This window comes from Xiphias gladius, chromosome 5 (assembly GCF_016859285.1).
Source record: "Xiphias gladius isolate SHS-SW01 ecotype Sanya breed wild chromosome 5, ASM1685928v1, whole genome shotgun sequence".
NCBI classification, from domain to species: Eukaryota; Metazoa; Chordata; class Actinopteri; order Istiophoriformes; family Xiphiidae; genus Xiphias; species Xiphias gladius.
In genome coordinates, this window is record NC_053404.1 from 18,520,772 (window position 1) to 18,545,582 (window position 24,811).

Sequence of the window (24,811 nt, forward strand, 5' to 3'; positions counted from 1 at the left end):
GAAAAGCAGTCCTGGCTGACCTTAGCAACAGCTATGCACTGTCCAAACCATTTTTCGACAGAGTCCATCATCTCTTGGGGCTATGTTTATCTGCATTCCCTTATTTCACCCTGAATTCATGGCCTCATCTCACTCATGACCCTTGGTATCCAATTTCTTCTCCATTTTCTCCTGTATTCCCAGCTGCTTACATCATGTTCTTATCCCCATCCTTGTTCCCACCCGTAGACCCAAACCTGTTACCCCAAGCTCAGTCCCTGCAGTGACTCAAGTGAGAAGCACAAGCTGACATCAGACAGCAGCTCAGATGTGATGTTGAAAAAAATCTTATTACGGTTGAGCCGATTCACAGAATTACTTGGGCTGTAAATCAGACCTGCATCCTCTCTGAGATGCTGCCAAATGCACTCAGGAGTCTTTCCCTCCCGTCTTTTCCTGCAGCACGAAAGCAGTCGACTGACATGTCGATAGTTTTTTCCCTCCTAGTGCTCAGGAATCTTGTTGGGTTTTCTTGGGTTTTTTTAACTTGCCACATCACAACTGGTTGTTTTGGTGACACATCGACTTATCTGCAGAATGAGATATAGCAACTGCGGTATGCAGAGGTTCGAGAGTCCTTACATTACCAAACACCAGCGTGTTTCTTTTGATGAGATGCCACATGATTACACTGAGTGAGTTTCTGGGCGGGCATGTCAACGTCTTAATTGATAAAGCCGTTGCAGCTAAACTCGGAGGCCTGATGAAGGGCAGCAAAGGCTGCCTGGAAAAGGGGGAAGTTGAGAATACACACCCATTGGCAGGAAAGTGAGGGATGAAAGGAAATGGATCAAGAAAGGATGGGAGGGCAGATCTACAGTACTGTATGTGCTCCAACTCAGGCCTTGTTTACACAGGGGAAAGCACCATGGTGTTTTCCATGGATCATCATTCCTTTGTCAGACACTAAGATCCACAGTGACCCAGAGTGTACATTTTCTTGAACTCGTCCCCTCTTTTCTTCTGTCTGTTTCTCTCATTTTCTCTCACCATTCGCCCTTACTCTCTCCCTCTTGCTGGCTCATAATAGCAGTGTAATTTACAGCTCTTGGTCAGCCTGGGGCTGTGTGTGTGTGTGTGTGTGTGTGTGTGTGTGTGTGTGTGTGTGTGTGTGTGTGTGTGTGTGTGTGTGTGTGTGTGTGTGTGTGTGTGTGTGTGTGTGTGTGTGTGTTGGGTAAAGGGTGTGTTCCACAGCCCTCATCAGGGTTGGCTCCAGTGCAGAGCGCCTCTATTCATAACCAATACCAGATCTGTCCCATACCAAATCTGTTACAGTCCACTGAATGCCTTCACAATAACGCAATTGCATTGTAAATTGAAATGTCTTTTAGTATCTATGTAGGAATGTTTATCTTTACATGAAGTTAAATAACAGCTAGAGCATCAAAACCCTTTTATATAGGAGAAAAGGGAGCACTGCAACTCAGAAGTATCTTCATTAATAAGTGAACAATTAATTGTGTAGTGTATAAAATATCACAATTTCCCAGAACAAAAAGTGACGTCTTTCAGTTGCCTGTTTTATCCAACCAACAGTCAGAACTAATTTTATGATATAAAAGAGAGAAAAGCAGCAAATCCTTACATGTTAGAAACTGAAATAAAGGAATATTGGCATTTTTTCCTTGATAAACTGCGAAACATTGATTATCAAAACGGTTTTCGATTAATTTTCTGTTGATTGCCAAATCATCTCATTGTTTTAGCACTAGAGAAAACATGAAAAAGTCACATTAAAGAGCCAAAAGCCTGGAAAGTGTTGTGACAATCCTTCATGCAGACCCGTCCTTCCTGTGCAGAGCTGCGTGTTCAATCTCTGTCATTTGGGATGACTCTCAACAGTAATAATTGCAATCAAGAGAATAGCAGCTGCTGTTTTGGCTGCAGTCTTCAGCAGCATACTGTAGCTAGAGCACATGCTTACAGCTGCTGCATGTGAGAGAGGTAAACACGAGATTACCAGATGTGGCAAAAGGGTTCATATCAACTTGAATATTTCATATTCCATTACGCTGTAAAGACTATTTTTAGAGTTTGGGAGCATCTCTGTAGTCGCATATGAATTTTAAATGGCAGTTGTGAATATTTCACCAGTCAACCAGAATAGCCGGCTGGATGCAAGAGATGACATGTTTGGTATTTCCTCGGTGGATGCAGTCATAGTTCATTGTGTACTTCTTATATGTCTGTAGGGCTCATGAGTTTCATGACTGATTAATTGGTAGATTATTTATCAATTAATTTATTACCTTATTTACCTTTATAAAATGTTAAAAACTAGTTAAGAATGTACTGCGTAAGCCCCCAGAGAGATCGTATCATCTTCCTCTTGCTTGTTTTAGCTGTCCAACACCCAGATTTTATTCAGTTTAAAATGATATACCAAGAAATGGTGGTGTCCTAGAGGGTGAGTGGTCTAAGATACATATCATGTAACTGTAACGTTCCAGGTTTGGTTAATGGCCGGTGAGCGTAGTAGCATATCATCACCTCTACCCAGAAAATTACATGTTAATGGATTGTGTCACTCCTATTATTATTTTTCTTCCTCATACTTCTATTTGGGGTATAATCATGCTCTGTTTGGAACTACAGTTAAATGCTGAAATTAGCGTTTTTGGATTGGACTTCAGAGATAATGATAATCTCAGAAAGCATAAATCACACTGAATCTAAAAATGAGTGTATTTTTCATATATATTTATTATTATATTCATATCATGTTTGCGTGCTTAGATATGACTCAGTCAGAGAAGGAGGATTTATTTTTCAGCTATCAGGGGCTAAGGGTTTAGGTGCTTACATCATTGTTAGTTAAATCATTTCTAGAGGTAATTTTGAATTATGAAACTTTGGCCATCTGGTTTTGATGCAAAATTAAATCTTGTAGACTAAATTTTAAGGTGTGTGATAATATTCTCACATGTACAACTGTCCCACAAAATCATTTTAATCTCACCCAAACATTAATCCAGATTTAAAAGAATGTGAACACAGTAGAGGACCCTACTCAGTATTAGCATTGCTTATTATACATAGTTTACACATGTAAGCCCTGCATTAAACCACCCTGTTTTACAATGCATCATACTGGTTCTTTTTGCGTTGATTATATTAACACCTGCTCAACCAGTTAAGACGCAGTGATGACCTGGACTGTTTTCTCCCTATTTTAATGAATCAACAACTTAATGAATGAGATTTAATTATGCTGAGCACCGCCGGGCTATGGGTACTCATTTGACTGGACTCTGCTCTCCCTCCATGTGTGCCGTCGCCCATTACACTGTAATTACGCATCTGTTGGGCATGTGTCCGCGATGAGCGGACCCTCCACCCTCAGCCTTCCTCTGAGTCTACAGCAGTCCAACCTCAAACCTCAGCCAAAGGAATTCCAAGATCAGCTTTCACTGCTGCTATATGGGCTCTTTATGAGACACACGGCAGTGGGCTAACGGCAGTGTCACAGTTTGTTAAAGGAACCTTTCAGACGTCTGGAAAGGCTGAGTGACTTAGTTTACATTCAGTGTAGACAGGTTAGTCTATACGTCCCATTCTCAAGTCTTGGTAGCCTCGCTTCTTGAATCAGGTGTTTGTCCATGTGTCTGAATAATGATGCCTATGAGGAGTTTCCAGACATGGTGGTGTAGAGTGTTGGGAGGGTACAGGATAGAATAGTTGTGTCTTATGTTTTATCGTATGGCGTCGTTTTTAAAAAAAAATTTCAATTTTTTTCAATTGTGTCCACACTGCAAGAACTGGGAATGATCGTAGTTCTTAGAATGCAGTTTTAAGGGACATTTTTCGTTCCTACTGAAGAGTAGGTACTCTCCCAGCACCATAGAATGCAAGTGTATGGTGACTGGTCCTGACGTAAGTGTACCGGCAACTGCCATTTATAAAAAAAAAAAACAAAAAACAAAAACGTGTAAAACATTAGCTGTGTAAACGATGGTTTGGTAATGGCTCTTAAGAAAATGGAACAAAACACGAACTAATGGATTGCTGTTGGAGTCTAGGCTTTATTGAATGTATACATGGGGGGAACGCAACGCAATTTTGACTCAGCGTCCTCCATCTTGTTTTTGTATGTTGCACAGAGGGTGACGTTCCTTTACGAACCACCGGCCAGCTTATGTCACTTCAGTGTTCCTGCAAGCAGTGCAAATGCAAAAAGTTATGGCTTTTCTCCTGTCTGGCGGCAAACTGCTATGCTGCACATTTAGATAATCCTACGCTACAACAGTAACAGTGTAGTAGTTATAGTTGTTAAACATTCATGTTCACGCTTCCGTCCTTAAGCAAAGCAAGGTAAGCACTGCATGGAAGCAGGGTTGCAAACCCCAGGTAAGATAATACATGTTGACCCATTCAGATACAGGCTTATCCCATGTCATTGCGTCAGTCTAACAGGAGTATAACTGTGTCTTCATTAGTGCTTTCTGATGAACTGAAGCTCTTTCTCGTCTCACCTCTGCTTAACCATGTCGTTTCTCCCTGAGGGAAACTGTCTGAGCGAGGAGGAGAGATGCAATAATTAAGCATCGACAGACAGTGTTTTTTTTTTTTTTTTTAATTTCAAAAGGTGTTTGAGATGGGGTGGAGTAGGTCTGTCATCAGAAACATATTTGCTCCCTTTTTCGCGGTCTGAGAGCAGCTGCTGAGAAGTGAATGAGGAGGCTACTGAATGCTTGATTGGCAGAGGCATTTGTCCGAAGGTGTCTAGGGACCTCTGGAGACAATTGTCCAGATCAAGCAGGGCACCTTCACTGGGGTGCTTGCTAATACACCCAGCTCACTCAACAACCCCCCCCTTGGGCTCAGGGCTTTTGTCTTCCCCTGTTAGTTTTTTGGGAGACTGTCCAGCCCATAACCTCTCCTTGCTGCAGCCTCAGCTTCGTCTTGAAGGAAATCCCCTATTTTTTTTTTCTTTTTTCTCCTAGACATGTGAAACTGTTGTGCTTTTCTCTCTTGTGCTACACAGATGGTCTCCATAGCAAACTGTGAATTTTCATAGTTGTTTTTGCCAGTGGAATAGAAGTGATGCACTGGGTCATAAATAGGTTGTGGGCATGACTCACTGGGAGTTAAACTGGTAGCTTTTGCAATTGTTTCGCCATGACTTATATTTGATTTGGACACCCCTTAAAATGAAAAGAAAGCTGGTGCCAACTTCCTCCTCACAACCAAACCATGCATGGGAAAAGGCAGTTATTGTGGTGTTAGTGGATCTTGCCCTTGAGGATTTTTAGTGGTAGCTTTGACATTTGTTGTAACACGACCTATTCTTTTGTTAACGAAGGAAACTATTTGTTCTTCCTTGATATCGGAATTGTATGTGAATATGTGTACAGTCATACCAAGTCCTATATCTTTGCTGTATTTGTAACGAGCTGATGATGAACATTTGCAGTTTTTTTCAAGAGGTACAGTATAAGAAATAGCTCTGCTCGGCTTGTTATATACACAATATTATGTAGTTATCATATGGGGTTACCCTCGGTAGAACTGCATAATGACAGCATAATAAACAAATGATAGGGACAATTGCAGCCTGGCAAATACTGGAGTTTTGAGGCTGATATTGATATAAAATATCAAATAACATATCGTCCGTTGTTTTTAAACATAAATACATATTATAAATAATCAATCTTGATTGAACTGTGACCAAGATACATACTGAGCGGGACCTTTTACAGTTGAGAAATCATCTTGTCAGTGCTCTCTGGTGGACAGATTTTGAATGTAGGCAAAGTTTCAGCCAACATAAACAACAATTCTGACATATCTGCAGTATGGTCTAGCTCCAGTGGTAATTGTCAGTCAATGTTCTGTCAGACAACTAACTGAATTATCTACTAGTCGTTTCAGCACTACATAAAAACAAACCCTGTGAAACCTTGTCACGATATGATTTGTGCAAGTGGCTACAAGTTTATTTTCTCTTTTAACCGACCAAAAGCAAAAGCTTGCCAGGCAGCCTATTTCAGATTTTATTTATTTCAGTGCTTTAAACAAACTGTTTATAATATTCCCAACTGCAAACAGCTTCTCTCACTCACTCTTTTTCTGCTTTTACTGTCTCAGTTTCTTCCCTTCCCTCCAGGAAAGAAAGCCTCCCTCTCTCCTCCCAATGTGCTGGCAGAGGAGAGTGCAGTAAAATTGTATTATAGGCCCTCATATACAGTACCTGACTCCGCCATTGCCTCCTGCACCCAGATTATCTGCCTGAAACAAGATCTGTCTGCTCCAGTATCTGCCTGATCAGCCCTGGGCAGTTTGCCACCTCTTCAGGGTAGTCGATTGTGGGGCTCATACCCCTCAGTACCCCCCGAGGGCTGTATGAAGAAGGGCTTTATGGGTGTGCAGTGGTGTGGGCGCATAGTCGGAGCAGTCTGTTCCCTGGCCCTCATTAGCCAGTCCTTTGTTACAGTAAGCCATACCTCGCGGAGCCCAGATGCAGCATGTCCAGATTAGATCTTACACCCGCCAGGAGTCCTGAAAAGCCACCCCTGAATTGAGCCTAATCCTCCTGCAAGACTTTCTCTTTTCTTCTGGCTCTCTGTACCACACACAGTCACATACATACACACACACACACACACACACAGTCACATACATTCACAGCCGCAGATACATAAAGTTGGTCACACACAAGGACCAATTGGAGAGTTCAGAATTACTTATTGTAGTTTTCAGAGCCCCGTCGGTGGCTTGTCTTTAATCCCCATCCAGAGATCCTGTCAGCTGCTTACCGACCATAGGCCCTTTTTTTCCTTTGTTACACAAATTAGAGCTGCAGATAATCATCTAATAAGTCCTAGACTCCAAGATTTGAGTGGATTAAAAAGAAATGGCACCATGAAAAAGCCTGGTTTTCATTGTGTTGTGTTCTCCATAAATGTAAACATCTGAAACAAGTTTCACAACTCAGGGAACACAATTTTGGCTGTAAGTTTTTGGATTTTGGGGATATTTCTGTGGTTAGTGTTGGCGTACGGCTTTAAATGTAAAAGACAGAACTGTAACTTTTCCTCTAATCAGTCTTGCTACTTTATCCTTTCCAAATCCACAAACTGGACTCCTGTCTTTTGGTGTTTCACACCACTAATCTGATTTCAGCGTAAAGAGTCATGAGTGGTCTTAAAAACCCCACACCAATACCTAAAAAAAAGCCTGTCAATTTCACCGCAGCCACAGTCTGGATGTTGTCTTTGGCGCCCCGCATGTGATGTTTTGTGAAGCCACAAAGCCATTTACAGAATTATCAGCAGGGGGACTCCAAGACCAAATTGCACTATGTTGGGTCCAGCCATTAGTGGTTACGGTGCAACAAGAAGGGGAGCGACATAGACAACCTAAATGTCACAACACATACATCAGTACAGCCTCTGTCTGATGGTCAGTTATTCATAGTGCCATCTTCCACATCTGCTGTTAGAATTTCACAAGCGTCTATGGCCACGCTTAAGTTGATTTTATCAACTGGACCACAGTGGTATTCCTTCTTATTGCTGCTTTTCTTGGATAGACAGCAATGCTCACAATTTACACCTCTGTGTAATCTCATAAAGTTCTTCAAAGCATTTTTCCTGGCGGGTGTTAAAGAGCAGCAGGCCAGTTTATTGTGTGTTTGAACATGCCCTTCATCCCATTAACCTGTTGCTGCTTTTATGTGTTTATATCAAAGTAAATTTAAAACGTTTGGGTTTTTTCAGTGTTGGACAGCCAAAAGAAACAATTCTGGGATTTCACCTGGGGCTGTGGAAATTGTGTAGGGTAATTTTTGCTGTTCTCTGAAATATTAACAATGAATCAGTTAATCTAAAAATAATCAACTATCATTAATGGAAAATAGGCCCCACTTAAACTTAAGGGAAAATCCACATGCAGTTTAATACCCTTTTATTTTTTTTACATTTAGCAACATACATATGTCTTTGTTCAACTATCCTAAACTAATACAAACTAAACTAACAAAAACACATGGCTGAATCAGTTCTATTGCCAACGAGCAGTGCAGAAGTTTTATCATCTTCACAGGCTTTTATTCATGCCTTTCCATCATCCATGCAAATCCGTGCCGACCCACTCCCAAATATCATTCAATTGTCAAGCTAATCAGGGATTAGATAAACGTTTCTGTATTGCCGTATGTTTTTAAACGTCTAAAAGCTGCTCCAGCGACAGCTAATTTCAGTGCAACTTCAGCATCTACTGTCACAGGGACAGATCCTGTAAGTGGCTATTTCTACAGACTGCTTACTGACGTACAGTAGTTACACTTTGGAAGAGTAGAGATTATATGTGTATGGAGAGACAGGTGCGTTTACACCTCTTAAACATCTACATCATTTACTGCAAGACTGTTGTATTAGACTGCATCAGTTTTAGCTAGGTGTACCTAACAAACTGGGAACTGAGTGTATGAAGTGACTAAGTATAAATTGGTTTATAGTTGGTAGTTGCAGTCCTACATGAGAATGTAAAAGCATCAAGAGTAAACACTATACTGAACAATTATTCCCATTCAATTATTTACGTTCAGGTAGGCTTTCTGATGAACACTACCATGAAACATTTCTGTAAAAAGACAAAAACCCTTACCGTCTGTATTTATAGTAATTGAATTGTCAGAACAGGACTCTTCTGCTTACTTTACTCTGCATCAACACTACCTGAGATGACCTGCACTATCCTAAAACCTGTAGCAGTTCACATTAAAATGTGACCCAGTTTCCCCACTAGTAAAACAAACTGAGCACAGCCAGACGCAGAACATACACATAAATCCTTCCTTTCGCTTTGCCTCTGTATTTGCACATCGAGCCGTAGCAAGCATGTCCATCCGCAAGTCCGCAGGATAATTGTCGACCCCGGTGTTCGTTCACATCAAAGGAAGTCAAACGAAGTGAGATGGATGGCCAGTTTCAAGCCTTAGATCAACTCAGCGCTATTCCCTGGCCTTCATGATGCCTGTAGACGCACTGATCTATACATAAACACATACACGGAGACACAAACACTGAAATCACATGAGCACCCAAGTCCAGTGGCTGACATTGTTGTGGTCTGGTTTGTTGCCACGGCGACGGCATAATATTTCTGGGCGGCATGTCTAGTTTTTGTGTCTGCATGGCACCAAATCCACTTCTTAGCCAACAATAATTCCATTCAAGGATCTTTTTTTTTCTTATCATGTGTTTTAGATTTGCAGGAATTTAGAAACATATATGAAGTGGTTTGAAACCATATAACAGTCTGAAATGTATTAATGGAGGTAAGAAGTAATGTTTGGCTAGAAATTGTACCTCTAATGGTGGGCTCATAATGCTTTGTAAAAATGGAAACAACACATATGACCTTTTCTCCAATTCACTCATAAATGCAGTAGACTGTATGGTTTTCATATATGACTATTCTTGTGAGACTTAATCCTTTTTTTGGCTTCTACAAGTCAAACTTCTCAACTGGCTTTGTTTACCGACTTCTATTTCTGCCGTCTTTTCTGTACAGAATACCACATGCTATATTGAGCTGAGTGAATGTGGTAACAAGATGCTCATAACCAAACGCTGAGAGGGAACATTCCACGACTGCGTTCCTGATGTTGTTTTCATGGTCGGCTGTCTCGGATGGCAAATATTCCTCAGAATCAAAATAGACTGGTATTTACATTTTCGCCATTTAGCAGAGCGTTCTAATCCAGAGTGACTTTACAAACCACACCTGCTGCTGACAGACGTGCATTAGCTGTTGTTGGAAGTGAACCAGCAAACTTAAAATTATCTGCCCAACCAATAACTCACCCTGGGGACGGTGGAGAGGTGTTTAAATTGAAAATGAACTAAAGACGAAGTATTCAATATTTAGTAACAGGACATCCAACAGCATGGAGTGCTGATGTAGCTATTGGAGCAGCACAAATGCTCCAGAGAGCCTTGAGATGAAAATGTGATTAAATATTAAATGGATGTTGTGGCCCTGCTCTCTACCGGAGAGATTTACTAAAAGGTATCAGGCCTGAGTCCATCCTGCTGCTAAACCTCTCACTGCTCCTAAAATAAAGGCAGTTTCCAGGCCTCTGTGGAGTACGTTTACCTCGAAGGAGTGAGGAGGTATTCCCTTGTGTACATGGCGAGCCACTTATGTCATACTACAAGGCACGTCTGATGGGAGAATAGGAGGTCCCAAGGTTTAGATTTACATGTTTGATTAGGCTGTAATGCAGAGCAAATTGTTCTGAGTGAAGAGGTAGAGTATCACTGTCGCACTCAACATGTTTTACCTTTTATTGGACACACTGACAGTTTGTTCCCATTGTTCCCGTTGGTATAAAATAACGTCCACAAAACTTGTTGGTGAAGGTAGACAATCCACTGTGACACATTCATGATTTATTTTAAGACTGTGTTAAAACAATACTTCCATGTCTATATGTAAACTGGAAGCAGGGTTGGTCATTTTAATTGATCCTCCTCTTTTAATCGATCCTCATTGATCCTGCACAAAGTGATCCCTTTTCTAAAGCTATTTCCATGTAAATAATGGGGGACAAAATCCACGGTCATAGTTCTGTGTAACAATGCAAATCAAAGTTCAGCTGAAGACATTATGAGCCCTCACTTGTCTGAGTCAGTCAAATTAAATGGGGAATCTTATAAACTTCTTTTAGTCTTTTTTTTGTACCAGATTTCGTCTTCGTGCTTCCCTAGACATTGTTTCCTTGCCGAAATATGGCAGATGGATAGGGATACTGTGGATTTTATCCCCTGTCACTTACACTGAAATTGCTTTTTGCCAGTGTGGAGATGACAAACAAATAAAGCATCCATCAGCGCTTCCGATGTACATAGGGGCATGTGAGTAGTGCTTTAAGACAGACTTGAAGATATATTAATGTATAACATGTATAATGAATAATATATATTTCCTTTAAATATTAAAGGGATAGAAACCTCGGCATGAATGGTATAGCAACATCTCAACTGGTTCACATCTCTCTGTCATTTGATTGTATATTATTTCATCATATTGCCCAACCCTGCCTAAGACTGCTTTCATTCTAGAGTATGCATTATGTTACGCTTTGTTTTATCCACAGTCAAAGGACACACAAACGAAAAAAGGGTCCCTGAAGTAATCCCTGAAAATCCAACACTTTATCAACTTTATTCTAACATCTATCTTTTTATTCAGCATGTCTTTGCTGCATTGGCGTACTGTTAACTAAGCTAGATTGTACACTAAATATTGTAAAAACAGTTAACAACCTAACCAGCGGAGGGTCTGCAAAATAGCTTTAACTAGACACCCTATATACTGTATATTAAATCTGTCGCTTTGCTTATCCATATGTAACCGTGTTTATCTGTATGGTTCTTATAAATAAATACAAAATATACAGGAGTTAATGTATGTTTATGCACCTCGTGGTAGTGTGTCTGACCACCATGTGTGCCACACAGGCATTAGGTCTTTGTAGTTGCTAGATGAGCTGCAGGCATGCAAAGGTGGGTGGGTTGGCTGCACATTTTTGCGCCTTCTAGATTTCACAGAACCCATATGCTTCCTTATCTGCATTAGCCCCACTTGACTTCTTCCACTAGCTGTGAAAACAATCCCATGTTATTCCTGTCTCCTGGCAGATAGCAACTTTGTGGTGCCCGTGTTTCCCGCTTTAGAAACTTTTTGAATGTTCTTCACACTCAACTCATCTTTGTCTTGTTGTGTGTATCTTGTCTCCGCGTCTCGCTTGTTCCTATGATTTATTGATTAGCCTCGACATGTGAGTCTGTTAGTGTGCACGTGTGGTGGCCAACGCAAAACAGCTAAAACTTTTAAAGGCTGGCAGCGGAACACATGAGTTAGAGAGAGAGAGAGATGAAGGAGACAGGAAAGGAAGAGAATTCACTTCAGGCCGCCTGGTGTGTGTGTGTGTGTGTGTGTGTGTGTGTGTGCATACTTCAGAGAGAGCTTTGTGTGTTGAGTGGGTGGGTGCGTCACTCAGTCGGCCCGGGCTCTCCGCTGTGCATTCAGCCGCTGTGCTCTCCTCTCGGCTGAGTGGAAACATCATGTGTCTGTGGGACGCCCAGCAGAAAAAACCCCGTTTCTCCAAACTGAGACCAGAACGGACAGTCAGAGACGAGCTGAGGAGGAGAGAGGGAGCAAAATGAACTCAACCCGAAACTTGGAGTAGGCTATCCAGAGGGAAAAAAGGAAGTAAAAGACGCAGAGCATTTTTGAGGATAGTTTTCATCCATTCTGCCATCTGGTCCTACCACCTCAGACTTGGCTATGCCATGCTGACACAGAGGAATGGGCTACCTCCGGGCCGTAAGCCGGTTCCACTGATGGACCACCCGGACCTGCGGGATGTGGATGTGAATGCCGAAGGGTGCTGCTCCCTCTCTCCTTCCCCATCATCTGGGGGTTGTCCATGGGCTCGGCTGGCCGGGGTGGACGGCTGCTTGTCAGAGCCGTACTGTCTTTGGTTCCAGCTTTTGGCCAGAGCCTACTGGGGTGAAGTGGAACTGGGTCTCACCAGTCACAACCGCAGTGTATCTTGGGCTCGGCTGCGAGAAGCCTCCAGGAAGAACTGTGTCCGATCTCGGGTATGTTACAAGAGATGGAGAGCATCCTTGTCATTTGACAGTTTGAGAATGTCTGATGCAATTTGTGTTACAGTTTTGAGACATTTAGGAATACCTTTACTCACTTGAAAAATGCGTTTAATGGCTATCAGTGTCTGGCAGAGGCATATAGGTTTACATAGGAAGCATTTGAGAGGGGAGGAGAGGTGAGGGGCGTCTACACTTTGTTGTGCCATCTGAGGAATTTATTGTGCGTCATCCTGCTCTAACGCGGCAGGGTAGTCCTGTTTCACTGACCAATATCTTTTGAAATGGGACTGTGTGTGTGTGTTTTGGGTTTTGGATTTCGTTTATTGTTATTGGTCCCCGTGCTGGATTCAGAGTGACACTTGGCCGTATGCTGTCAGAGGAAGGTATAGTTTATTTTCCAGCTGTGTGTATGTGGCAGCCCCATTTTCAGAATTTCTTCTAAAACAAAAAAATCCCAGCAGCCATTACTTTTCTTGTAGTATGGACTGAGACTTAATGGAATTAAGTCATTGTTCGGTGAGGGACCAAAGTGGGGTAATGAAGGCATATTTTCCTATGATATATTGAACAAGGATGACTAATGTGGTCAGAGAGGGAGAGATGTTTGGAAAGAAAAAGCCAAAACGAGAGGGAGGGAAAGAAGTAGATCCATGAGGTCTGACAACCCAGGGGTGACTCACAGATTAAGAAAAAGGAAAAAAAAAAAATTGTTTGGAGAAAAGCTGAGTCCACAAGTAATGCCATTCAAATTCACTCATATACATAAAGAAACAGGAGTAGGCATGCAAATGCACCATCCTGCAGCCTAAGGCACCATATGGCAGCATACAGATCAAACCCTCAGTGGTGACTGTTTTGATGAACAGATTGCATGCATAATTGAGTAGTATTTATAAGGTAATTGTGGGAGCTTGTTTTGATTGGAAATACAGTGTCGTATGTTTTGAATACGACCATCTTTTACTGAGGCATTGTGGGACCCTACAGCAGCACTAATGTAGCTGTAGTTTCCCTTCACACTGTGCTATGCTGCTGCGGCTCTTGCTGTATAATTCAACATGATATATATATATATAGATATATAGAGAGAGAGGGTTAAAGTGTGTGTGTTTGTGTGTGTGTGTGTGTGTGTGTGTGTGTGTGTGTGTGTGTGTGTGTTTGTGTGTGTGTACCTAAGCCATGGGGCTTTGGAGCCAAATGGCTTAGCCATTGCATAATACGACATTAAATTTTAAGCATGAAATCAAAACAAACAGCTGAGTTGGACTGTGTCGGCTCCCTCCTCTCCTCTCCACTTGTCTCCTCTCTCCTCAGTTGCATTATGGACTGTGGCTTACTTCCAGCTGGGGTATTGGCAGTGATTTCACCAGTCCCACACCCATCCCTCTCTCTGGAGGCCTCTACATCTGCTGCTCCCAGACAGGCACAGGAGAAGTGTGGATGGAGAAGCTAGAGGGGCGGTGGGGAGAATGTCTTTGTTTTGGATCCATACCTAAAATATATTTTGGTAGGAGAAGAGCCTCTTGGCAGGCCCTCATAGCCCAGAGTCACTATGGTTGTGTTAGCAATAACCACAAACGTACGCCCTGCGGTGCAGTGGTTCAGATTCATCGTTACTTTGATGATGGATGTGACAGAAGTCTCGCTGCTCAGACAGCTCACAGCATCAGGAGTGATCATAGTAGCTTTCTCAGTGCTGGCGCAATACGGAGTCAATGTGATTAAGAGTTACAGAATATTTCCTGTTGCATGTTCAGGGTTATGATCAATCTGGGTTTTAGACAGCTTTGGAAAGGCATTGAAATGAAAAAAATGTAACAGCAATATTAGAAATGCACCAATCCGACCTTTCTTCTTCAGTCTCAATTCCGACATCCAAACTCAGGATATTGGCAAGGACTGATTACAGATCGGATACCGGGGCCCTTTCTTTCAAAAATGTAAAATCTGACAACGTCTTTATGTGTAGTTGATTGAGATTGACACTTGGATGAATGTCCATGCAAAGTTTCAAGCAAAGCTGCAGAAAATTCCCAAATCTAATGTTAGAAAACTGTGTGAGGTAAATCCTAGCTAACATTAGCTAACTGCAAAAGTCACTGTTAACACTTACAGTTTCACAATAAAGGCCAATCACTGCATTCACCTTAAAAATGCATTTATTGTGAAGCACCTGCAGGAAGTTGCAAAGTATCCGCAGTAGCTTTACGCACATCAGGCGTCTTTTGTATAATTTATAGGTGGACATTAAATAAATATTCTTCCATTTTCTTTTGCTCATGCAGGTGCAGGTCATGTTTAAATATTAATTAATGATATTATTAGGAATTATATACATCTGGGACGTGGTATATAACTTGGTCGGTATGACTGTGAAACAGGTATTAAATTTGATTCTGTGGTATTCATAAGGTCTTAAAAAAGTTTAACCGAGTGAACCCTGCAGAAACGCTGCAAAATATTTTGAAAAAAACAAAAATCACGTCATGTTACGGATCCTTTAATCATAATCCAACCTCCCTGTTAGATCTCAGACATGACCATCTTTGCTGTGTGTATGTTTGTGTCTGTTTTTCTTCGTTTTCTTAACATCATCTTCAGAAATTGAGGGTCATGAACATAGCCTGTTGTGAATCACTGTATTTTCAGCTGTAGAGACTTTCTTCAGCTTCTTGTTTTAGAAAATTTTAAATCAGAGTTTTGCAGATGATGAGGAGCATGTGTGGTGTTGTTATGTAGGCATAAATGCAATGTTACGCAAGCTGAGAGCAGCCAGCATGTAAGAGTTGTTTTTACCCTGTAAAAGTAACTGTAGGAATGTAGAAGATAAGTCTGTCATCATGCAAACACGGCAAATAGCCGAATAGCAAACGTGCATTAACTCAAGCCATATGTATGGTTGTGTGGTGCTTGGGGCAAATGAAGCTTAAATTACAATCCTGATTAATTGACAGATCACTTAATGTTAACTAAAGTGCAGGAACTAAATTATTAGACTGCATTTTTGGCCTCAGTCACCAGCATTTTAACAGTTGTCATCTTAGAATACCAGGTGTGCTGAGTGAACTGTTTTTTTTTTCTTACCGTGTTTGCTGACAAGCTTGATAAATACATACAAAAGCACACTGTAAGCTGAGCCTCATTGGATTTCTCAGTCAACAGCTTCTAGTGAATGCAATATATTTCTCAAAGTTTAGACAAATCACAGCTGGATTTGGCTGGTATTTGAGACAGTTTTATGGCATTAAAAGTCAGAGAACATTTGAACTCTGACACAAAATGTATGTGAACTGAAATTACAGACCAAGTTCACGGTTAATTAGTGGTATATTCCCATGATGGACTAATGATGTTGTGATGGAAAATCTGGATTTTACCTTGAAACTGAGAGTGATTGAGATCACTTACAGTTTAGAGGCTGGAACCATCAAACTTTTTGGCATTTCTGCTTGAATCTTTCACAGTGTTTGTAATGACAGACAGCAAAAAGACTGCAAGTCAGACATGTTCCACCGACGCAAAAACAGCTTCTTTTTTTTTCCTGCGGGTTATTGTTGACAATCATTGTCTTATCATTTATTTCTGCAGTATTACATAACACAGAAATACCCTACAACCTACAGATGAGTGACAATTTAAAGGCAAAAACAACATAAAGTGTCACGGTGCCACCATGTGCTGCCAGAACAGCTTCAGTTTGCCTTGGCAGTGATCCTGCAAGTCTCTGGATCTGTACTGGAGGGGTGGAGCGCCATTCTTCCAAAAGATATTCCCTCATTTGGTGTTTTGATGACGGTGTTGGAGAGCGCTGTCTAACACCTCGGTCCAGAATCTACCTTAAGTGTTCAACTGGGTTGAGATCTGGTGACTGCGGAGGCCGCAGCATATGATTCACATCATTTTCACACTCATCAAACCATTCGTTGCCTCCCCGTGTCCTAGGGATGGGGGCACGGTCATCCCGTCTCTCCACTCATTTTTCGGGTTTTTACTTTACTTTGTCACCCGTCTGTATCTTTTAACAAACGAACCCTCCTCTTTTCCAACAGCACAAACCTTGACTACAAAATGACATCTTATATTTCAGCACAAACAACCTACCATTCTCTTCATAGTTGTGAAGAATCACCAACAGGGGATTTCTTGTATTTTTAAACCAAGATGATTAATAAGACCCCTACGCTCAGCCACAGGCTGTGTCATCTGTGAAAACGCACTTTTCTTTGTTTTTGCAAAATTATTTTGCCTTAGACAGTTACCAGGGATGAAGTCAATGGAGTGATTATTCTCTCATGTGGCCGTGAGTTTGTTCTCAACAGTGAACACCTGGAAATAGCAGTTTCACAATCAGTGTGTCATTATTTTCACAATTGTTTTTGATTTCTTTGATACAGAGCAGTGCATTATCCGTAGCAGTGATTCTTAACCTGGGGGTTGGTAGCTCCCCACCCCCAAGGTATTCCATGATAAATTATACATTTTTAGGGTGGTGATGATGATTTAAGGGGACAGAAAGAGAAAAATGTTCCTGTTAAACAAGATTATGTAGCCGATAGCTTAAAATTACTGTACACGCATTAGAGTAGAATCAATCTTCTCATCTAGCTCTGACCAAGAAAACGAATAAAGACGTTTCCCCAAATTGAACTTGCCCTTTTCAAAAAATGTTCCTCTTTCGAAGTTAAATCTTTGTCAAGATCACGACGTTCCGAACACATATATGTTCTGAAGATTAACACTGATATTCCTGTTTATTTGTGCTCCTTTCAGGCCAAGCAGAAGGATGGGCGCGATCAGAGCGAGGTGTCAGCCACCACTTCTCCCGGGGCCGAGGAGGAGCCCTTCTCCTGGCCGGGGCCAAAGACGCTTCACCTGCGCCGAACCTCCCAGGGTTTCGGCTTCACACTGCGGCACTTCATCGTCTACCCGCCTGAGTCTGCCGTCCACAACTCTCTGAAGGTGAAGGGACATTGTTTCTTACCCCTCTGATGACCCTAGGACCTAAAAACAAAACGATCAGCGTAACATCTTTTGCAATCATGAGCTTTGTCATGTTTTAAACAAGCAAAACATTCTGACAGTTGGGGTAAAAAATATACTCATGTTTTCAGCGTCTTAAATTAAGTCAGATCCTCCTAATGACATCGAGCTTACATCACTCGATTAAACAAAAGTTTTGTTGATGTAAGCTCGATGTCGGAGGATTTGACTTAATTTAAAACACTGTCACACAAATCTAAGCAAAAAGGGACATTACGTTAGAAAAAGATGAACTGATCTCAGATCGCTGGCAGGTTTTTGTGGCTTTATATAACGTTGATTTACTTTGAACTGAAATGGATTAGCTGATCCATACCTCTGTAACACTGCAACTGCATTTCATTGGACAAAAAAAAAATCTCTTGGGCAGAGGACCTGTTTATAAAAAAAAGCAAAAAAAAAACAAAAAGCTTTTCAGTACCTTTTTGATATTCAAATTTTGAATTCAGCTTTTGCTTTGGAGTTTTGACTGAAGGCTTCTCTCCAAATACCTGTCACTTTGGTTACTTTACTTTCTTTCCATTGTTGCTTTTTGTCCTCTTCTAACTCCGGCCCCGCTGTCAAGGGCCCCAAATTTATATCTGCTGGTCCCTGTTGCAGTGTATTTATTGCTGCTGGGGCAGTGGAGTTGTGTCCCAGTTCCATATTACTTAGTAATCTCATACATACTAATTTTCATAGTATACTGCTTTGCAGTTAGTGTACAAGAAGTCAGTGCACGTACAGTTTCGTAGTAAAAAGAAAAGATGCAATATGTGGCTTCAAAAAGAAAAAGCAGTGTTGAGATCTGATCTGAGATCAGTTTCACCGCCATCCACCACTTGTCAATTTCTCAAGCTGCGAGCAGCTTCTTCTGTGCATTTTGGACAATAGTTTCTGTCAACAGCACACTCAGAAATTAAGTGGACTCAGCTGCTTTGCCTAATTTTTTCTAGAGCCTGACGGAACATTAGTCTGCAGCTGTTTTGATTATAAATCATTTTATTAATTGAAAATGCCAAAAATTCCCTGGTTGTTGGTTCTCAAGTGTGAATGTTTGCCGTTTTTTTTTCTTTTTACTCTGTGAAAATAAAAGTGAAGATTTATGGCTTTTTTTCGATGTTAGTCACACAAAACAAGTAATTTGAAGACGTCGCATTGGCCTTGTGATAAATTGTGATGGTCATTTTGCATTATTTTCTGACATTTTATAGACCAAACAGTTAAGCAGTTATTTGAGCAAAGAATCTGCAGATTAATGAATAATGAAAATAGGCAACAAACAAGCAGCAAACGTTCTGGCGTACACAAAAAAAGTCTGTGCTGCCTACAATCATTAAGACGTCTGGTGCAGTTGAACACACCACCCTACAGTTTTGTATGTGTGTTACACAGTGAATGAAATAATCCTCAATTGCAGCCCTAATTTTGTCACTTTTCCGATGTAGACACAGTACATACTCAAAATCTGTTTGAATTAGTCTGTAGTATGGTATTAAAACGCACATTGGGGTATTTACATGGCAATTTGACAACACTACTGTAAATGTAGTGGAAATAGCATCGGTATTTGATCTGCTCAAATCTCTTTGAAGAGATATTAAATTTGAATTTGAGTTTAAAAATTGGAATCCCCTCTCAGATTGCCATGCTGTTGTGTCTGGCCCCTACTGACGCCACAAATACATAGGAGTGCAACATTTTAATTAAACTGTAATGGTAACACACACGTGTGGTGTTAGTTGTACAGCAGGGTTTGTTTTCCAAAGACTGGTACCATCCCACCTGGGAACTCTGCCAACCGTCCCCTGGATAACATCACTACCAATCTGCCCTTTGGTATTAAGCCTGACGTTACAGCACTTCCGGGCTCCTAATGGGCACAGACTAACACAGAGTAAAGGGCTTTAGGTGAATACGACAGGGCTTCTTTAATGGGAAAGCAGACTGGTGATTCCAGTCAGCTTTCTCAAAGCTTATCACAGCCTCCCTCGTATTAGTTTTTGTTAGTGATAATTCAGGATAAGTTTGGTTTACTTTTCTCTGAAGTGTATTTTGACAACCTCTCGTGTTTGCACAGAAGGATTTCCTACAAAGTTAGCATAGTACGTTGAGTTTATAGCTTTTGGCTTCGGTTCTGCATGTTGAAACAGTTAGGATTTTCAGACATTTGTGTAACCAGAGGGATAGACAGTTTCTCCCAGAGGCCTTCTTGGGTATCACAGTGTTGTTCTGGCCACTTTTTAAATCCAATCTGGGCCAGAATGTGCTTCTGTTATCTTGCTAGAACTTGTGGATTTGCATTGGGCAGACATTAGATTAGGTCCAAGATGCATACAAGACAAAAATTAAGGCCGTAAACTCATCTTAAAAATCTGGCGAGAAGCAGAATTTAGCGTAAGCAGTTGAGTCATTCATTTCATTCATTAAATGTCATTGATACATGGAATTCTACAAATAAAACAACCCGTTTCCTAGCAAATTTTGTCTGACTTTAAGTCAGCTGTCTTTTAGTCTTCTTACCATAAGATGTTATTATGGGAAATATTCAAACTGAAACCTTAAATTTCAATCCATCAAGTCAAACCCACTGTAAACTCATAACTGGTTCTCCCATTACGTAACCTCAACCAACAAAGGGATTAAAAAACGAAAAACTCATCCTTGTACGTTAGTCACATTGCATTGTAATCACTTCTAGGGTCTTGGATGGGAGCTCTTGACTAATCACAGTTTGAGGATATTGGGGTTAGCCTGAAGAGCGTCCAACTGTCTTAAGGAAAGCTTTGGGAGAGAGGGGAATCGTAAAGGATCCATGGAGAACATATGTGTCACTGAGGGGGGGGGGTGGATTAAAGCAGGAGTGTGTGGATTTTAACTGGGGCTCCGAGGGAAATTAAGGTTTTATGTGTTGAGGAAATGGGGGGGAAAAAAAAGCAAACTCAAACATGGCTATGAAGTGGCTTTTTTCTATAAACTGTCACAGGAGTTGCTCTGGACCATCATGAGTCTTGCCCCCATTAGTCCTTTTGCCACAACTTTTCCAATTATGCAGCTGTGTTTAATGATAATGAACACTCTTGTCTCTTACCCTTCCTTCAGTGCTAAGAGACTAGGGCTGCAACTAATTATTTTGATTATCCAGTAATCTGTTAATTATTGTTTTAATAAATTGATCAACTGTTTAGGCTTTTAATTGCCAGAAAATAGTTGAAAATGGAGTAAGTTAGATTATTAAAATACCAATTTTCCAAAGTTATTTGTTCGTTTTTTATGATGATCCTTACTGTAAACAGATCTTTGCCTCATGGTATAGTGGAGGTGGTCCCTCTTCCTTTTATTTTTTGCAAAATGTTTGTTGTTATTACTTAAATTTTTTTTCTTATAAATGATAGTGAAGATATAAATAATAATAATAGCTGTTGTTATTCCAAAGTTTTGTATCTCTAAGTCTTAACAGTAGTCAAAATCCATACTCAGTTTCCGATAATAGAAAAAAGAAAAGCTTGAACCAGCAAATGTTTGGCATTATTGCTTGATCAATACGTTATGTAACTTGGTGGCCATTAATTTTCTGTTGAGCGACTAATTGATTAATTGACTAGATGTTTCAACACTGCTCGGTTGATAGTCATTAAGGGGTGGATTTTTTTAACTGGATATTGGGATGGGTAGATGAGGGATGGGAGTATGATGGCTTGGGGATGGGGTAAGAAAAATGATCTGTATTTGTACTTACATTACATCATATAGAATTTCAACATACGTTTAGATGGCATATTCAAGGTAACTTGAATTAAACTTAAAAAAAAAACAATAAAATGAAAAGTCTCTCTTTTTTTCTTCTAGGATGAAGAGAATGGCAGCCGAGGTAAGTGTGTAAATATTTTATTTTTATTGAAATTGCTGCATTCATTAGAGATGTGCACTGTGAGCTGGGACCTCAGGTGTTGCAATATGAACAGCACAGAAACCATTTACTCTCAGCTATTCTTTAGTAACTCTGCAGAATAGGGATCGAATTAGGATTGACACTCCGTTACTCTTAATGTATTCTCACCCCTTATACATTGAAATATATGCATTTTGATGACTCTGTGTCTTTGCCTAAACATCTCAGCATCAGCATTGGGAATTCAGTCCCATTGATAGCTTTATACCTGCAGTGTTTTAGGCCAGGGAACGGCACTAAAGCCAGTATAAACAACATGTCGCAGGTGAAGTTGTATTTTCTCCAGTCTGTCAGGCACTGTGCATTGTGCTGCACTTTGGTGTTTGAATCTTTAGTCCTTGCTCTTCAGAGTGGCAGTCAGAGCTGTGCTGTTAGCTTGGCAAGTCCTCGGCATTCCTCGGAGCATCCGGCTCGTCATTCCAGTCCTTCAGTATTCCGCTCACGTCCGCAGGCCAGCATGAATGCAGGAGGATCGCGCTGCTGCTCTTCATCAGAAAGCCTTCTTGAACAGCCCTGTAACACATTTCATGTCGGTATAGCATATAGAAACCCAAAGCCACACGTACATTGGCACTCGTATACATACACAATAGAAAAATAATCTATTGCATTTTTTATTTAAATATACACTTTATGTGTTTTCTAGTGATGCATGACTAAAGGGATGTTTCCTGTACCCAACTTTATATATGTTTTTTCTTTTTTCTCATCTAAGGTCAGTGTTTCTGGGGTTTCTGCTTTGAAAATAACATGACACATTCCTGGCAGAAGCACCAGCTTTTTTTAATTATTTTTTTTGTCTGAAATAAAAGGGGGGAAAAGGGAGAAGATCCCCCTCATTGGCTGTCTGTTTAGCTTGGAAAGCATCCAGGCTCCTACCAGGTGTGGTTCAGTGAATTGTTATGGCATGAATGGACAGTGAAAGTGGAGGATTCAGGGTTCAAGGAAGGTGAGCGGAGACCTTTTGTGATAAATCTGACTCTTAAACGCATCTCAACAGGAAATTGAGAGATTCCTGTAAGTGTCCCTCATCATCCCTCTTGGCCCTTGGTGTCACATTCCTCACGCTTCCACCCCTCCCCACCCATTTTAACCCCTCCATATCCACGCACTTCAATCCGCACAGACTTCAAAATATTGAACAGACAGACACACACACACACACACACGTGGTGCCCTGCTGTGGCAAGAGGAAGCCCTCCAGGGAATATGTGTGGATACGCGTTACTACCCTTTTAATGAACTTGGATTCCTTTATGTGACTAAACCTGAAAGAAGTCGTGTAAAACCTGTGTGACTGTGTGTGCGCGCGCCTACGTCATTAAATCTTACGTAGTTAGTGCATGAGAACCATTCATTGCAAAGCCTAATGCGTTGTAAGTAATTATCCTCTCCTGGAGAGCCTCCCTGCTGCTTCAGGAAGTCACTTGGCTTGCTTCCAGTCTCTCATAAATCCTTCTTTGCCTCTCAGCAGGCTCTGAGACTAAGCGGAGGTGATGATGCCGACAGGTAGCAGGGCGTCAGAAACGGATGTCGGGGAACAACAGCAATTTTTCTGCAAGGCCACAGCTAATAGGGGCCAAAAAATGAATCAAAAATAAACCTTTGTCAATAGGAAAAAGTACCGAATGATACCAATATAATGATTGTTGTAACATTGGCTCTCTCCAATGAAAACAGTTTATCTCTAAATTTGGTAATTTTGAGTTTGAGATTCTGATTGGAGTGTTCCATTATGGTTTGAGAAACTTTTCCTGTGTCTTAAGCCGTATAAACCATTCGAAAACCAGTTGAATTATCAGAAAAAATTTGTTGCCGCGAAGCTGAAAACAGACCAGTCAACACTCAAGTTCGGCGAGTTCAGAGCTTCGTGCCAGCATGTGAACGCACCCCCACGCACAGACAGAGCAGCATAGCCTTCATAAAATATTAGATAGATAAAAAATTGAAGTGGATATATCAGCAGGAGTAACGTTCTCATGATTACTAGAACATGGTTTCTGGACAGGCATCTGTAGCTCAGGTGGTGGAGCAGGTTGGTCATCTAAGTTTTCAAACACCAGTTCAGTGTCCTTAAGCAAAACACTGAACACCAAACTGCTCCTGAGTTGTTTGGGGGAAAGTTAAGTCACTGTGTAGAAAAGTACCCAAAATATACTGTAATGATTGTCTCCTCTAAACAGCACTCTTACTCTCAACCCCCCCCTATCACAGTATCTATGACTGGTTGCAACATGCTGTGTGGTTTCTACAGTGCCTTTAAATATTATACTTAGCTTGACAATAGATAGTCTTTTCAAAGTAAAGTTTTAGTTATTCAATATTGGGTTAATTATAACCTTCTTTCCTTAAGGTTGTTGAAATTAAAGTTCAGAAGGAATTTGATTCAGCTGAACTTGGATTCAATAATCTCAACAATAATAAGAGTCTCACCACAGGATCCATTTAAGTAGCTGTTCTGGAGCTTTTGATTGGATTGTATTATGCAGTCTTCCTAGGCAGATTGAGTTTGCCATAGTTTATTTGCTGTAATTGAATTGTAGACTTCAAGTTTCCATTTTCCCGGGCACTTCAAGGGCTTCTTGTCCATGTTGGCTTAAAGATTGATATTGAAAGTTCATTGTTGACCTTCTTACGTCTCAACTTCATTAGTCATCTGCTATGAAACAACATGTGGCCAGAGACTGCGGGAACTGCCAACCACTGCAGTAATTTTTTTTTCTTTTTTTTTGCTTCTAGACATTTGGCTTTGCTGTCATTTCTTACTGATGCCTACAGATTGTTATTGCTGCTATGTGACAACCAAGCACACTGCTGCTCACAATCATAGCAAACGGCATACGCCCCGAAACACCCATAACATCATCGAAAAACCACGTGAACACACACAGTCTCACACAGACCCAGACAGATAATGCGTCCCATGTGCTTGGTTATATTAATGTTTATTAAAAAAATTAAAAAAAATTAAAAAAAAATCTGCATTCGGCCCAAGTCAGATCTGAGATGTTCGCTGCAGCCTCCTCAGCCTCCCCGGCGTGCTGCAGTGCAGTTTATTTGCTTGACTCCGGGCCAGTGTGTGATGAGGCTGTTGGTGTTTTTTGGGGGGGGGGGCTGCTGACCACATGTTGACTAGCTGGGTGTTGCCGCTGGATATACTTCAAAACCTCCAGAA

The 24,811-nt window shown here is 41.0% G+C and overlaps 1 protein-coding gene across 4 annotated transcripts in view; it reads left to right on the top strand.

Annotated features, from left to right (window-relative positions):
• LOC120789724 (rho GTPase-activating protein 21-like) overlaps positions 1-24,811 on the top strand; it is an 85,157-nt gene that overhangs the window by 23,422 nt on the left and 36,924 nt on the right. For 2 of the 4 annotated variants that reach the window (XM_040126662.1, XM_040126663.1), the window contains 2 exons: positions 17,436-17,624; positions 21,534-21,555. In XM_040126662.1, the coding sequence (XP_039982596.1) occupies positions 17,436-17,624; positions 21,534-21,555 (211 nt within the window). Of the gene's footprint in view, positions 1-12,063; positions 12,657-17,435; positions 17,625-21,533; positions 21,556-24,811 lie in introns of those variants that run through there. The other 2 variants (XM_040126661.1, XM_040126660.1) reach the window with 2 other exon arrangements.